Source organism: Triturus cristatus, chromosome 2_2 (genome assembly GCF_964204655.1).
Source record: "Triturus cristatus chromosome 2_2, aTriCri1.1, whole genome shotgun sequence".
Taxonomy (NCBI): domain Eukaryota; kingdom Metazoa; phylum Chordata; class Amphibia; order Caudata; family Salamandridae; genus Triturus; species Triturus cristatus.
In genome coordinates, this window is record NC_140582.1 from 919844550 (window position 1) to 919859025 (window position 14476).

Sequence of the window (14476 nt, forward strand, 5' to 3'; positions counted from 1 at the left end):
TTTGATTAAATTCATTCTAAGTATAGGTCTAGGACCGCTGTTTTTTGTAACAATGAAACACACTAGGCTAGCAGCCAATTTGGCATTCTGCTTCTGCAGCTGATCGTAATTGTCAGATTGGTGTGTCTCCTTAGGTCTTCACCATAGGGAATATTATCTCTTCTTTCTTTTTCGATTTTTGTGGATGTTTTTCTCTTGACCTGTACAATTTCAAAGAAGTCTTAGGCTAGAAGGTCTTGGCATAATGATTTCTTAAGAGGTTTGTAATGCCCGAAGCAGATGGTTAATTCTCCTATCCACATAGGGCATGCCTTTTGTCTTGTAGGCTGTTCAGAAAATTACGTTTGAGACACTGGAGGAAGTGTTTTTGTCAGCTAAGATTTTCTTCTTAGTAATCCCTTCTTGGGACCATTTGAGTAATGTGTAATTTCTGTGCCTTTGCAGCCTGGGGTTTCAGTTTAGACATTCTGTTGGGATTTGTGTGTTGTAAAATTTGTAAGTAAATAGATTGTAAATGGTGCAGCAGCCTGCTTATTTGCCACCGGGGTTGATTCTCTTTTTAGTGTTCCATGCATCCTTATGCAGTTAAGGAATTTGGTGAGGAATAAGGATGAGGGTTTAATATTCCCCTTTTTTCATGGGTAACCTTGTTTCCGTCCTCGTCCTAGTGAGGGGCGGGGGTCAGATTCAAAGAATCCTCAGTATGTTTATCTATCAACTGGACCATTCTCTGAAGGCTGGTGTCACAGCATTATGCATAGATCCAGTCATGGCTAAAGTGAAGTCCATGAAGGTGTATTTTTAAATCCTGTTATTTCAGGTCTGCCTTCATCCATACCCACTAACAAGTTCCCTCATGCTTTACTGTTTTTCAGGTTATCTTCATATTCAAATGCAGCTCGTAAGTGGATCGGACTTGGCAGTAAAAACAAACTTCAATCTTCCAATAAGGAATTGGTTTCGACTGGACTTCGTTTTTGATGGCAGACAGGTACTTTACAAATGTTACAAGAAAAGAATTTAGAATGCTTGTTTTAAAAAAAGCATTAGGGCTGCAGCTGTTACATATTTAAAAGTGCTATTTGCACGTTAGGAACCACTTTTTAAATAAGTGCAAAAGTGATGTAAGCAAAGGATTATCAGTCTTTTTTTTACTTACTTGATAGTCTTCCTAGGGAAAAATCAGGGATACCTTAATCAAATGATGAGCAAATAAAATATGAAAAAATATCCTTTGGTCCTTAAAAATGTCTACATTTTCTCATGGTGAAACTGTTGAGGTAAGGAGTGTCAGCACTCATGAATCATTAAGGATCTACTCTTTAAGGAGTCTTACTAGATGCACTGTCACCTGCCTCTGCGTCTAAAAGTTCTTCTATTAATTTGGAAATTGTGGGTATTCAGTGTGTTTTCCATGTGGGTGAGTATAGAAAGTAGCAGCAGTGGAGACCAGATAATCCCATGCAACCTTCACCTACATTGCTATTAAGAAGTATGCTGTCAGCAAGGAAGTCTAGGCTTCTGTGTCTTCCTTCCCACAGCTATCAGACATAATAGAGATACTGAGAATGGAATGGAGCCACTCATTTAAATGTCAGGTACATATTACATCTGTAGGGTGCATACACTGTACGTTAGAGTTGAAGAGGTAGAGTGCACCTCATTCAGAAGAGAACTCAGCAGTGCCTGTTATTAGAAATCCCAGAAAAATGGTTAGATGGTCGATGAGGTTGAAAAATGAACTTTGTGGGACAATAAAAAATGTAATTGAGAAAGCAATGCAAATCTTCCAGATACTGTGGATAGCCCACAGATACTGAAATCACACGTTTTGATGTTTAAAATTGATTGCATTCCACAGTTATCATTGGGTTTTTCTAAAACAGCTAGTCGGATGTCATAACAGAATCAGAATCAAACACTGCTCTCTCCATTCTATTCCCAAACAATAAATGCCTAAAAACCTTCTGAGTCACCAAGTATGCATCCTCAGGTCCTTTCACATCTCTGGTTCAACTTCTGGTCCCATATTTGCTAGTCAGAGGGCTCAAACCAGGCTTTCTTGTTGGCCTTAACATTCCCTGTTTCAAGTATGCGTGCTATAAGGAGCATGTTTACAGAGTTTTAAAAGCCAGAATACTTGAACAGTTGTCCACGGCCCACTTTCCTGACCGAAAACCTACTTCCAGAGTTCTGAAAACCTTTCTCTTCTGTTGATTGTCTTCTGTGTGCCAATATACCCTTGGGAAATGGTTTGCCCTCCTCACAGAACTACATTAAATTAATACCTAAACACAATCTCTTACCTATTTGTAATTTGCAGCCCATAACTCTTCAGAAGCCAGTTAGGTAAGTTTGCAAATTACAATTTCAATTTCGTCTGTGTAGTCTTCTTTACTCAAAACATCCTTTAGTAAATCAGTCACGTCTGCCATTTCTGCTCTTCCTACTAAGAATATATAGTAATATTCCCCAAATACACATCCTAATCCTGAAATGTCTAATTTCCCTGGGCTCTGGTTAACCAGTGAAAACACACATATACATGAGGGTACACTATATATTAGGGTACACATTTGAGTGGCATGACCTTCTCTATAAGTCCCTAGTACATAATAGGGCAGGGGGATTAAAACTACCTTTAAGTCCCTAGTATATAATAGGGCATAGCATCCCTGTCTGCACTTGCATGTGTGCACTGCTGAGAGCCTGAGGTTATTTGAAAAGAAGCCCTGCGTTGCAGCACTGCTTTAAATGTAAATTGTGCCCAAACTCGACTCTGGTGGTAGGGACACTTAAAAAGTGATAAACTACAATATTTTAGCAAATTAGATACCCCCGGGTCTCCCTTAGGAGTCCCAGGGGCTGAAGGGGCTGGCCATTATAAGGAGGGCCCTTATAAATATGTTTTTATATGACCTGGGAATAGAGAACTTGCACATTTCACGTCCTCCATTGTAGTAAAGTGCTTCCTAAAATCGACTGTTGTGCCAGGAGCGAGTGAGGATCTACTCTATTTTTGCATATTCATGACCCCTAAAGTCTCCCCTGGGAGTCCCAGAGGTGGGGGGGGGGGGGGGTATGTAGCTATACGCAGGGCCCTTATGAAATATGTTGTATATTCCCTGGTGTTGGAGAAATTACACATTTCATTTTCCCCATTGTAGATCTCCAGGCCCAGTTAACACTGCAATAGTTTATTAATGCATAACTCTTACAAGGAACCAAAGAATAATATCATGCAAGGACTTAGGTAAAGGTATTGATAAATCCAACAATAACCTATTGTTGAATTGATCCTAATGTATACAGAAAATAAGTTATTAGACTTTCTTGTCTATAAGCCAAATGTCAGCCTACCTGTTGTCTTCCCTGATTGGTCAGAGTTAACAGGATTAGCCAGGCTGCTTTGATGAAGCGATAAGTGGCTCACCCATTGAGAGGCTATCTCTTGGAGAGAGCTCTGCTACACAGGAATGCCAGAGCAGGGGGAGGGGTTTTAAACCATGACGCTTCAAAGGGGGGAATTTGCAGATGGTAGGGGGTGGAGAGCTGTGGAAATTAGCTATACAGAAGGTTGGATTCACTAGTTCTTGCTCCTCTGCTGCAAGTTTTGCCATACTGAATTTTGGAAGAATATTGATTTTGGGAGAAGATTATGCCACACATTGGAGTAAGTGGTCATACTCTTGGCTGTTGCCCTGCACCTCATTAGACAAATGTGCTCTCCTACTTGACCCCAGAGAACACTTAATAAATATTTGAGTGGTGCAGAACCTCTCAGATCTGCTGCTTGAAACTAAGAAAGGAAATAGGCTTGCCAAGCTAAAAACTTAATTTGCACCATGCATTCTGACTGTCTGCGCATGCTGCATTAGCTGGAATTACAGCCTTTTGGATGTACCTTGCTTCAAGAGGAATAAAGAATGGACTCCCTGCAAGCTGCAGGTTAACAGAGCTACCCTGGAACATCACCATCAAGACTCCCAGACTGGAGTGCGTCCAGTGGATTTGTAAGGGTTTTGTCCAAGTGTATTGTGGGAACGGGAGTCCGAAACTTTCAAGCACCATCTTGGAGATTCCAGGCCCTTGGATTGGTTTGTGGACACTTTGGATCCTCGAAGGGAACTTCAGGAAGAAGTTTCAGAAGTTTGGAGCAACTTTGGAAGAAACTCCATAATGGTGTCGACTCAACCGAGAGAGCCAAGAAGGTGACCTTCAACCACAAGCCGGCCTGACCTGCTTGTTCGTCCCGCTTAAAAGCCCTGGTTGTCTGACTTCCAGAGTTTGACTGGGAGCTCCCTGAAAGGCAAGCCGACGAACCCTCACTGAACCGGGATAGGTGAAGAGTATCGAGGGACCCCGGCAGAAATAGCTCCAGAAATATTTCTTAGTCTGAAGGCAAAATCTTGTCTGAGGCTTACTGCGCCGGGTGTCCGAGCAGTGTTCTATCGTGGTCGGCCTGAAACTATGACTTTGTCCTGGTCAAGCGGGACCGGATCTCCCAATGTTGCGCTATGGGTTTCTAAGTGCTATATAGTGCTAAATCTTTAAAAAATCATTTCTCCGGTCCCCTACATTGTATTTTTGTATTTTTGTATCATTTTAAAGATAAAAAGACTTCCTATTTTTATAAATTGGTGTGGGAGTTATATTGTGTGTTGTGTTTAAATTATTTACTGAAATTGGTGTTTTTAAATACTTTGCATACATGTCTCGTAGGTTAAGCCTCCCTGATCGCAGCAAAGCTACCAAGGGTTGAGCATGGAAATAATTTACTGAGACCTATTCTGAGCCCTTGACTGTGTTAGTGGCCTTATTGCCAATGGTAGATGCATGTTTACCTCTACTAATAACCCACTTTCCAGCAGATTGACACTAGGAAGTTTCTGCACATGTTGCTTCAGTCACTTCTTTTGAATTTGTATATGATGCTGATAACTTCTGCGAGTTTCAGACAATTTTGGTACTGACACCTTTTGTACTTATTTCAATGTCCTTCTGTAATATTTGGTTGCAAAATACGGGGTGCAAACAGTACAGAATATGTTTTGCAACCAGTAAGAATTTTTTTAAACCACAAATATTACTTAAAAATATGAATCATAGAGGGTAATAATGCGACCTACCTTATGAATATTAATAAGGCGTGCCAAATTGCGACCACCTTGTCTGTGATCGCATTTCAATAAAGTTAACTTTAAAAACAATTTGGTGGACGTTTTTATTAAAGGAAACTGGGTTGCATTTAAAAAGAAAAGTTTGATATTTTTTTCGAACGTTTTTCAGTGGTCTTGTGGCCCAACGCCTACTCCAAATAAACTTTTGTTTAACATTCACAAAGGAGAAGGGATCCCCTAGAGTCCCCTTCCCTTTTGCGAATTAGTTACCTCCCCACCTTGTATGTCAGTAACATTTTATTGTTTTATAACTGCTATTCAGGACCTATACCATTGATTTATATGGATAGGAGTTGCTATTTGGGAGTTACAACTACAGCACACCACTTCCGAATAAGCTAAAGGCAGTTTGAAGCTAAAGGCAGTTTGTCAGTTGCAAGCTCCAAATCGGCCTCTGGTTCCCTAATGTGGCAGGTATAAGGTATTGTGCCTTACCTCCAATAAGAGACTAGTTCTAAGTTACTGCAATATTTCCTCAGACTGCTTTTCTCAATCTTTACAAAGTGTAGAAATTATTACAGCCAGGCATTTTTTTTTATTGGTGAAATACCTTTGTAGGTGTTGCACATGGGTTCTGACCATTTAGTGTGCCAGGAACTGTTGCTTTGTATCACCTGGTTTTTGGACCTTCTTTGTAGATCAGTCTCCCTACTTGACTCTCACTCCCAGAATTTTCATGGTAAATTGAACTGTGCGTGTTTAATGCCAGTGTTCACCTTTTAAGATAAAGCTGCTGTGAGTCAACTTGAGGTACACAGACACTTAGGGGTCCATTAGGATGGTGGGTGGATCACCACCGCCTGTCTGGCGCTATTTTCCACCGCCCGCCTACCATTTCCCCTCCGCCAAATTACGATGGGGGTGGGGACCCCGGCGGACGGAAAGACCGTCCGCCGGTTGTCCAACAGTCGGACAGGCAACCGGGCGGAAAAGGGCTCCAATATGGTGGCGGTGTCTGCAAGACACTGCAATCCATATTAGGATGGGCGGCGGTGCAGGGCTTTCCATGGCGGAGACCCTGCCATGAAAATCCAGGCGGGGTTCACTTTTGGGGGCCTGTTGTGGGCCCCCAGGGGTTGGGAGGGTTGGGGGAGGAGTTGGGGGGTACCCATGGTACCCCCCTCCATTTGCATGCGCAATGTGGCAGGCACCGTGCAGTGCCTGCCACGTTGTGCATGCAAAAGCACAACATGCATTGTGGCAGGTGCTGCTTACAGCACCACCCGCCACAATGCAATATATGCGGAATGCCACCGCCACCGTGGCATTGGCATCCTAATTCCCATGGCGGGACCGCAGCACCTGTGGCAGCTGGTCCAGTTTCCCGGTACGGTGGCAGGCCATTGTAATAGGGCCCTTGGTTGGTTCCACGTGAACATGTTTGCACATGAGTGCACATGGATGCAGGCTGCATGTGTGAGACTACAGTCATGCGCATCCTGGTAGCTGCATACAGGTAACCTGATGGCAGTTTTAAATTGCAGACGAGACTTGTCAAAATAACCTCTTTTGACAAGCTTAATCCTTCCCTTTAGATATTAATAAATCACACCATAGATAGGCCTTATTTCCCTATAAAACCTGTAAATATTTGTAAATTAATGCATAGTATTTGGTAGAATGTGTGTAATAAATGTACTTTTCCTTTTTCAAAGAAAAGGCACTGACTGGACAATCATTTATTGAGTGTTATTATTGTGTAAAACCAAAGGAAATGATGGACGGAGTATTGAACATTGCAAGCACTCACCCCCAGTCAACTGATCTGGGTTTAATCCATCGCCGTTCTTTAGCCCACTCTGCCACCCCAGTTCAGACATGGCCATATGCAAATCAGTCTGACCCTGTGCCTCATGGGAACAATCCAGCCCGAACTGCCGAGCCATGTCTTCCCTGGACCGGAAACAAGCTTCCTAGGACCGGTTTCTGGCATTTCAGCCGTCTTCAGCCAGGCTTGCTTGAATCCAGTGCCAAAGTGAGCAAGGGACTCACGTCTGAGCATACCCTGCCAACTTATGGCGAACAAAGCAAAACCAAAGGGAATGATGGACGGAGTGTTGAACATTGCAAGCACTCACCCCCAGTCAACTCATCTGGGTTTAATCCATCACCGTTCTTTAGCCCACTCTGCCACCCCAGTTCAGACATGGCCATATGCAAATCAGTCTGACCCTGTGCCTCATGGGAACAGTCCAGCCCGAACTGCCAAGCCATGTCTTCCCTGGACCGGAAACAAGCTTCCTAGGACCGGTTTCTGGCATTTCAGCCGTCTTCAGCCAGGCGTGCTTGAATCCAGTGGCAAAGTGAGCAAGGGACTCACGTCTGAGCATACCCTGCCAACTTATGGCGAACACAGCGGTACAAAAGGGGGTGGTGATGGACGGAGCAATTATATAATTTCAGCTTATTTCCAAGATGGTGACGGATAAACTCCAAGAACTATTTAGATTATATGTCTTGGGAAGAAGCATTCAAATACATAGCAGCCCAAGTGACATATACGTTCACATTTATTTAATACAGTATATCAACATTTTCATTATAGATGTCTTTTTAATTAGGCTACAAAAAGACATAATTAGCTGTGATCTCAGTTCTCTGTGAGTCGTATCCAAAACTGAAATATAAAATGCACAGTTCTTTCGGAAGAACTGTTTTCTCATAAACACAGGCATAATAAGTAACCAATATACCATGGTTTGGCAGAAATAGCACCAAGGAGGTGCTATGGAGAAGGGTACAGCCATACATTATATTAAAGATCACTGCAAAGTGATCTAGATTGTTCATCAATGCACCCCTTTCCGTTCTTTATTATAGATGGCTGAGTTGAGTAAAAAACAACCTTTGTTCTTGTTCTACATGCCTCACCTTCTGTGAGTGTTATTAAATTATAATATATGCATCACCTTGTGTTGTCATGCCTCATATTCAAGCTTTGGCCCTCAAATGTTACCTAGATAGAAGATTTGATGATACAGGCACTATTTTACGAACGCTCAGAGTTGTGCTCATTTTAAGTTTCCTACCACAATTTGAATAAATGTCTAACATTTTGGAAATTCACTAAAACCCTGCAAACATTCTCATTGAAAGCAATAAAAGTTATTGATTTGCCTGCTCTGCAATTAGTCTTATGAACTGTCCAACGGCAGACAACCCACAGGATTTAAAATGAGAGGAGCGTGCAATAGGACACCAAACCCTTTTATATTTTAGTTTTGTCTGCAAGAGACTTTGGATTTGTTCCTCCCCCATCACTCCATAAAATAGGAGGACTCTTAGGGAACTTTTTGGCCATGTTTACATACTTATTGAAAAGCAGGACTGGCGGCAACATCCTGCACTTCAGATTTACAGAGTTTTGGCCCTTATCAGGGAGGCCTACACTGTCACATTAGTTTGTGCATTCTATATTCTTTCTTGCTACGTATGAACATACTGGACCAAGTTCGCGCTTTATATATGAGAATACCTGGGGGAACCAAGGACTATCTCCCCCCCACTATCAAACATCACTCAATGCTCTGAAGAAATTCATTCTATATGTACGAAACGTGTTGGCTGGAACCTTTTACTGTTGGATGATTATGAAAATAAAGGGTTTATTGATACAATACAACTAGACTATATGACTTATTGAAAACAGTTACTGCTTCGGAGTAGTGCACCACTCCAACTTTGGTTCTATACTTACTAAACACTTTAATGGGAGTACCTATACCAGTGTAGATGAGATGAAAAGAATATTGGGGTGGAATTTGAATCTCACAGTTATGACTCAATTGATGCACAATGCCTTTCAAGTCTGTACCCCATTACCTTTCTCCCAAGAACACCAATAATCCTGCCCCTACCTCTACACTTAGGGGGATGTGGCCTCACTGACATATTTTCTAATGTAGTAAGATCCAGCTACAAATATAGGCGTGCAGATACTGTTTCTACGAATTGGGATCTTCCATTTTTGTGCTGTTGCTTTGACAAATACTACATACGATGATATGCTACCGGGAAGCTTATACCCCACCACCATCTAACAAATTTCAAACTTGTTTTAATGTTCAGCAGCTCTTATATATATATTCATACAAAATGATTTTAAAAAATATATTATCGTGGAAAACACACAAGATGTGACTATACAAAGCCCTAAAGGGGTGGTAAACAGCTGAAAGGAGGTAAATAGCCTTAAGAGATGGTAAATAGCTATTTTGAGGTGTATATCAGTACAAATCTATCTTTGAAAAGCCGAGACGAAAAGAAAAATCTAATCTATGTATTTAATCTTAGGTCTTTATAAAATCTTTTTGAATTTTAGAAGAAAAAAGGTATATGTCTACCCTTAAACAGGACAATCAGGCTTACTTAACTACTACTCCTATTTGTGGTCTGATTGATATGATTTAAAAGCCTCACCCTGTCCCAGTTAGTACAGCATAGGAAATTCATTTTCCATAGGTTTTTATTGATATTCTTGGTACGCAATCAAGACCCTTACTCTCCCAGCTAACAGGTGGCAGCTTGCAGCTCTCACTTTTTATTTTATTGTGTATGCTGGTTTATTGTTGTGTTCTGTTTTTGTATTTGTATTTTGTAAAGCACAGCATTCATCCCAAGGGACATCACAGTACTGGGATAGGCGAAAACCTGTTTAGAGTGAAATGTGATAAGCTAAATGCATCAGATCTGAAACCAAATCCGTGGGTAACATTACTTGAGACCTGAGTAAAACCACGTCTTCAGCTTCTTTCTAAAACTCACAAGATCCTCAGTGAGACGAAGCTCTAACTGGAGGTTTTTCCAGAGGGTAGCTGCCAGATAGGTAAAGGAGCGACCCCCGCTCTGACTCTTTTGATGTGTATGATTTTAGCTAGATCATGGTTGCCTGACCTCGAGTCACAAGAGGGGACATACAATTCTAGTTTGTCCTGCAGTATTCTGGGGCCAAGTTTATACAATGCTCTGTGTGCATTCTTGCTCTTCACATTCCCTCCATGAGAATCCTGTAGCTACTCATCCTCACCATCCTGAGAGTCAAGTGCTGAAAGGGTAATACTTGGCCCAGTTTGCACAGTCATTGTAGGAAGGACCCCACGGCCTTTGCAATCATTCTCAGCCACCAGTATAGAGGTCCACTAGCCCCTGTCTGCCATATAGCCTCCAAAATACGGTCTGACAGTGGTGCAGCTGTTTACTGTGTGCATGCTGGGTGTGGAGGCCTCAATAATACTTATTATAAGCAAGACATAAACAAGTTTCAGACCGAGCAACAGTCAGAAATAAACCCACAGGAGTGGAGAACAAACTATTAGGTGCTGAAAGTTCACATAACACAACCAGTATTACAGATGTAAAAACATAAAAGTATATTCATTAGCCTAGTAGTCAATGAGCAAAAGAAGACTCATTATGCCAAACATAAATCAAAGGCTTTGTCAAAAGAAAGAAATAACAATAGAACAACTTACCAGCAATCATTGGAGGGATTGTGTCCAGCCTTCTTGGTTGCTTATTTCACAGTTTTCGTTAGATGCCGTATGCTGCTGAGTGGTAGTAGAAGTTACATTAAAAGATTACATTCAGTGATGCTAACTTGTCTTGTCATACCATCATAATATAAAATTAGCAGATAAGATCAGTAAGTGATAAAAATCACAGCAATCAGAAGAAAAAGGCTTCATGTGAAGACAATATGAGTGTAAAAGGAGGTACATAGATATTAGAAATAGTAACATGCTTGAGATCTGGTGTAATTATCATTTGTATCAGAACATGCATTTCAGTAGGTAGTTCTCAAGGCCTTTTTGTTCTACATTTGCACCCTCTTCTACCTCCAGTATTGGTGTCAGTGTTCTACTTCACAAATACATAGGAATAAAGTATGCAGATTTGTTGAGGAAAAGGGAGTAACCTCCCCACAGGTCAGGTGTAGTGCCAATATTTATACACCTATTTGTGTATTGTAGGCCTAGGCCCATGCTCCAAAGCACTGTACCCATAGGAACATTCAATGAACACAACTAGGGTATTAAAAGAAATCAATAAGGACCAGAATGTATGGAATATAATTGGCTAAAATGTAATCAAAGGTGGGGTTTTGGTGTCTGTTAAAGTTCTGACAGACCATAGACCTGAAATTCTGGCAAACAACTAAGGGGCTTGGTGGAAAAATGACCATGAAACTTTAATTAATCAAAATAAATCAAAAACATCTGCGAGTCATTATGAACATTATGCTTCAGCAGTCTTTTTGTCCCCTTACTTTTCATTGCACTTAGGATATGTTAATAAATATGTCTATTTGATTTTATTCAGCTCACAGTAATGACTCGTGGTGGGGAGCATTTGGAACAAAGACAACATCAAGTGTTCAGGTAAGAAAAATCATCAGTCCCTCTGTTGTACACATTTATGAATACACGAGACACACATTCCTAAGGCTTCAAGAATGTTGCAGGTCTTATCCTCAGGTACAATTTCTTTTTAAATGCCCCACTTTAGAGAAGTGTCCAACTTACCATTGAAGGACAAAAGACTGACACTATAATGTGTCATAGATGAGCAGCATTTTGAGCTCACCCTCCAACATAGGGGTTGGCTTAAAAAAAAGTGGCAATGCCCATTGCTGGAATTACATCCCTGTCTCCGCAATAAACCACTTCACACATTTTTTTGTACAAGGTTTTAGACTACTTTGCTACTCCAGTTACCAGCTTATGAAACATATAAACCTGCACCAATTTGCTTGGGCTCGCTCAGAATATGAAGTACATTCAAAACAAGCACCAGGCTCACAGTTTTTAGGGCCCTGTAATTGCTAAACATATATATATATATATATATATATATATATCACAAAAGCAGGCTTAGCATGCTTTTTTTTGTGATATAGCCTTGATTTGCCATATAGGATTAGCCACCACTAAGTGTCACCATAAAACCAAAGAAGCACCCGCATCATAATTGTGGCCTGAACCAACAAAAGCTTCTGACAAGCCTGCTGCAGGATCTGACCAAACGCACACTCTCTGGGTATTTGTTAATAACACAAGGACTTGGCTATTCCACACCAAAATAGAAGACACCATGTAAAGTTTTTTTTTAATTGTTTTTATTGGCAATTGCAATATAAAAACATTAACAATTACATTCAGCAAGACAATCAGTACATCGCCTGTGGTCTGTAAGCCATATGTATCTAGGCCAGTCAAGTCGTATGCTGCTAATAGCAGAGAAGAGCCACACCTATATAGTACAATAACATAGCAGTGAACAATACACATTGTCTCATATCCAAACTGTAGTGCTATAACATTCTATGAGATCTAAAATGTCCTTATCCGGGAGAAAGCATGAATATCTGGTACACACATTAAAAGTCATCATCAGTCATAGTATTAAGCCGGTTTACAAATGGTTCCCAGAAATCCCTGGGGCGGGATCGCCCTGGGAGGTGCTCCCAATATGTCTCTAGTTGCATTTTACATTGTGTATCGCTAGTAATCCAGGCCTTCATGGTCGGCGGGTGAGCCGCTCTCCAGTGTATGGCAACTTGGCACTTTGTCAGTATTAACAGCATCGCAGTTAACCTTCTCCGCTTGGGTGGGATATCAGTGTTATCCCCCAGCAGCGCCTCCAGCGGCGTGCAGGGTAGCACATGTCCTGTAATGGTCCTTACGTGTTGAATCACACCAATCCAGTAATTAGCCACCAGCCTACACTTCCACGCTACGTGGAGGAAGCCGGCCTGTATATCCCCACATAGCCAGCATCGGTCATCAGGCCGCAGGCCCATTCTCTGCAATTGTATCGGGGTGCGATATAGGCAGTGTATAAATTTAAAATGTATCAATCTTAATCGCTAATTGGAGGACAGCAGTTTCAGCTGTCTGCATACTAATAGCCATTGATCGTCCAAGATGTTTGTCCCTAGCTCAGTCTCCCACCCCGCTTTAGCCTAGGGAATAATGAGTGGGAAGTCACGTTGCATAGTATTATAGATGCGAGTGATCAACTTAAGGCCATGTTCAATCGCAAGCACATTTTCTAGGGCAGTCAGTGTCGGAGGAGGGCTCGGAAACGTGCTATACCCACTTCTGCAGGACGATCGCAACTGGTAATATAAAAGTGTATCCGCTGCTAAGGGAGGTGTCTCTCTACACATCTGTTGTATAGTTAAGAAAGTACCCTCAGTAAAGAGGTCTGCGCCTTTGCAAATTTTAAATTGTGTTGCTCTTTCGTGTGCCCTGCAATCCGCCAGCGGGGCTAAATGTGGGTGGTTCGCCAATTGCATCGAGGGAGCGTAAAGCTTATCTAGGTTTGCTCTTTGGCGAAGTCCTGCCCAGGCCCAACGTAACGTCTCTACGGAATTTACCTCCCCTCGGGGTCTCTTATAGCATTGAAAGATGGCGGTAGCCAGTGGCAAGGGAGCCACTCAATCCATTTCAATAGCTACATGTGGCTGTAAGGGTGTAGGGTGTACCCAGTAGTAGAGGAACTGCACCTGCGCACAATAAGCATATAGTATAAAATCCGGTGCCGCCAGTCCTCCTTGGGATTGGGGTAGGGTGAGTGTCTCCCATGCAACCCGAGGCTGTTTCCCTGCCCATACTAATTCAATCATGAGGGAGCGGAGTGTCTTGAAGAAATGCATCGTTAGGGGGATAGGGATGTTTACAAACAGGTATAGTAATTTGGGTAAGATAATCATTTTAATTAGTGCGATGAGTCCCATCATAGAGAGGGGTAGTGTCTTCCAGTGGGATACCTTATTTCTAATCCAGTCAACCGTCCTGCCATAATTCTCGGACCATAGTTCATTAAGATCCCCGCTCAGCCAGGTCCCTAGATAGCATGTTGGTCCTGTTGCCCATGCGATCAGGTACTCTGTGTCGAAGTGGCTGGTGCCAGTAGTCAGGGGAAAAACGAAGGATTTATTCCAATTAATTCGCACACCGGAAAGTTCTCCGTATCGAATCAATTCTCTCGTCATGGGCGCTAGGTTTTCATTAGGGTCAATCATATATAGTGTGATATCGTCTGCATATAAGGAGATGGATAACCCCCGCGACGTGACCCAATGCTGCATTGTGCATGGTGTTGCCTGATGCGTGCTGTCAGTGGCTCTGTTGCAATCGCAAAAAGAAGGGGCGAGAGGGGGCATCCCTGCCTCATCCCCCTGGTTATGTTGAAGGGCATAGAGACCACCCCGTTTACTCGCACGCGTGCTGTGGGCATTGTAGATAACAGTTGGATCTGTTGAATAAATATGGGACTGAGACCTATGCGTCATA

General features: G+C 42.1%; 1 protein-coding gene across 1 annotated transcript in view; it reads left to right on the plus strand.

Annotated features, from left to right (window-relative positions):
• Nucleotides 1–14476, plus strand: part of SEL1L3 (SEL1L family member 3) — a 714608-nt gene that overhangs the window by 161432 nt on the left and 538700 nt on the right. Inside the window, exons 5-6 of the mRNA XM_085642308.1 lie at nt 876–991; nt 11499–11557. Of these exons, the coding sequence (XP_085498434.1) occupies nt 876–991; nt 11499–11557 (175 nt within the window). The remainder of the gene's footprint in view (nt 1–875; nt 992–11498; nt 11558–14476) is intronic.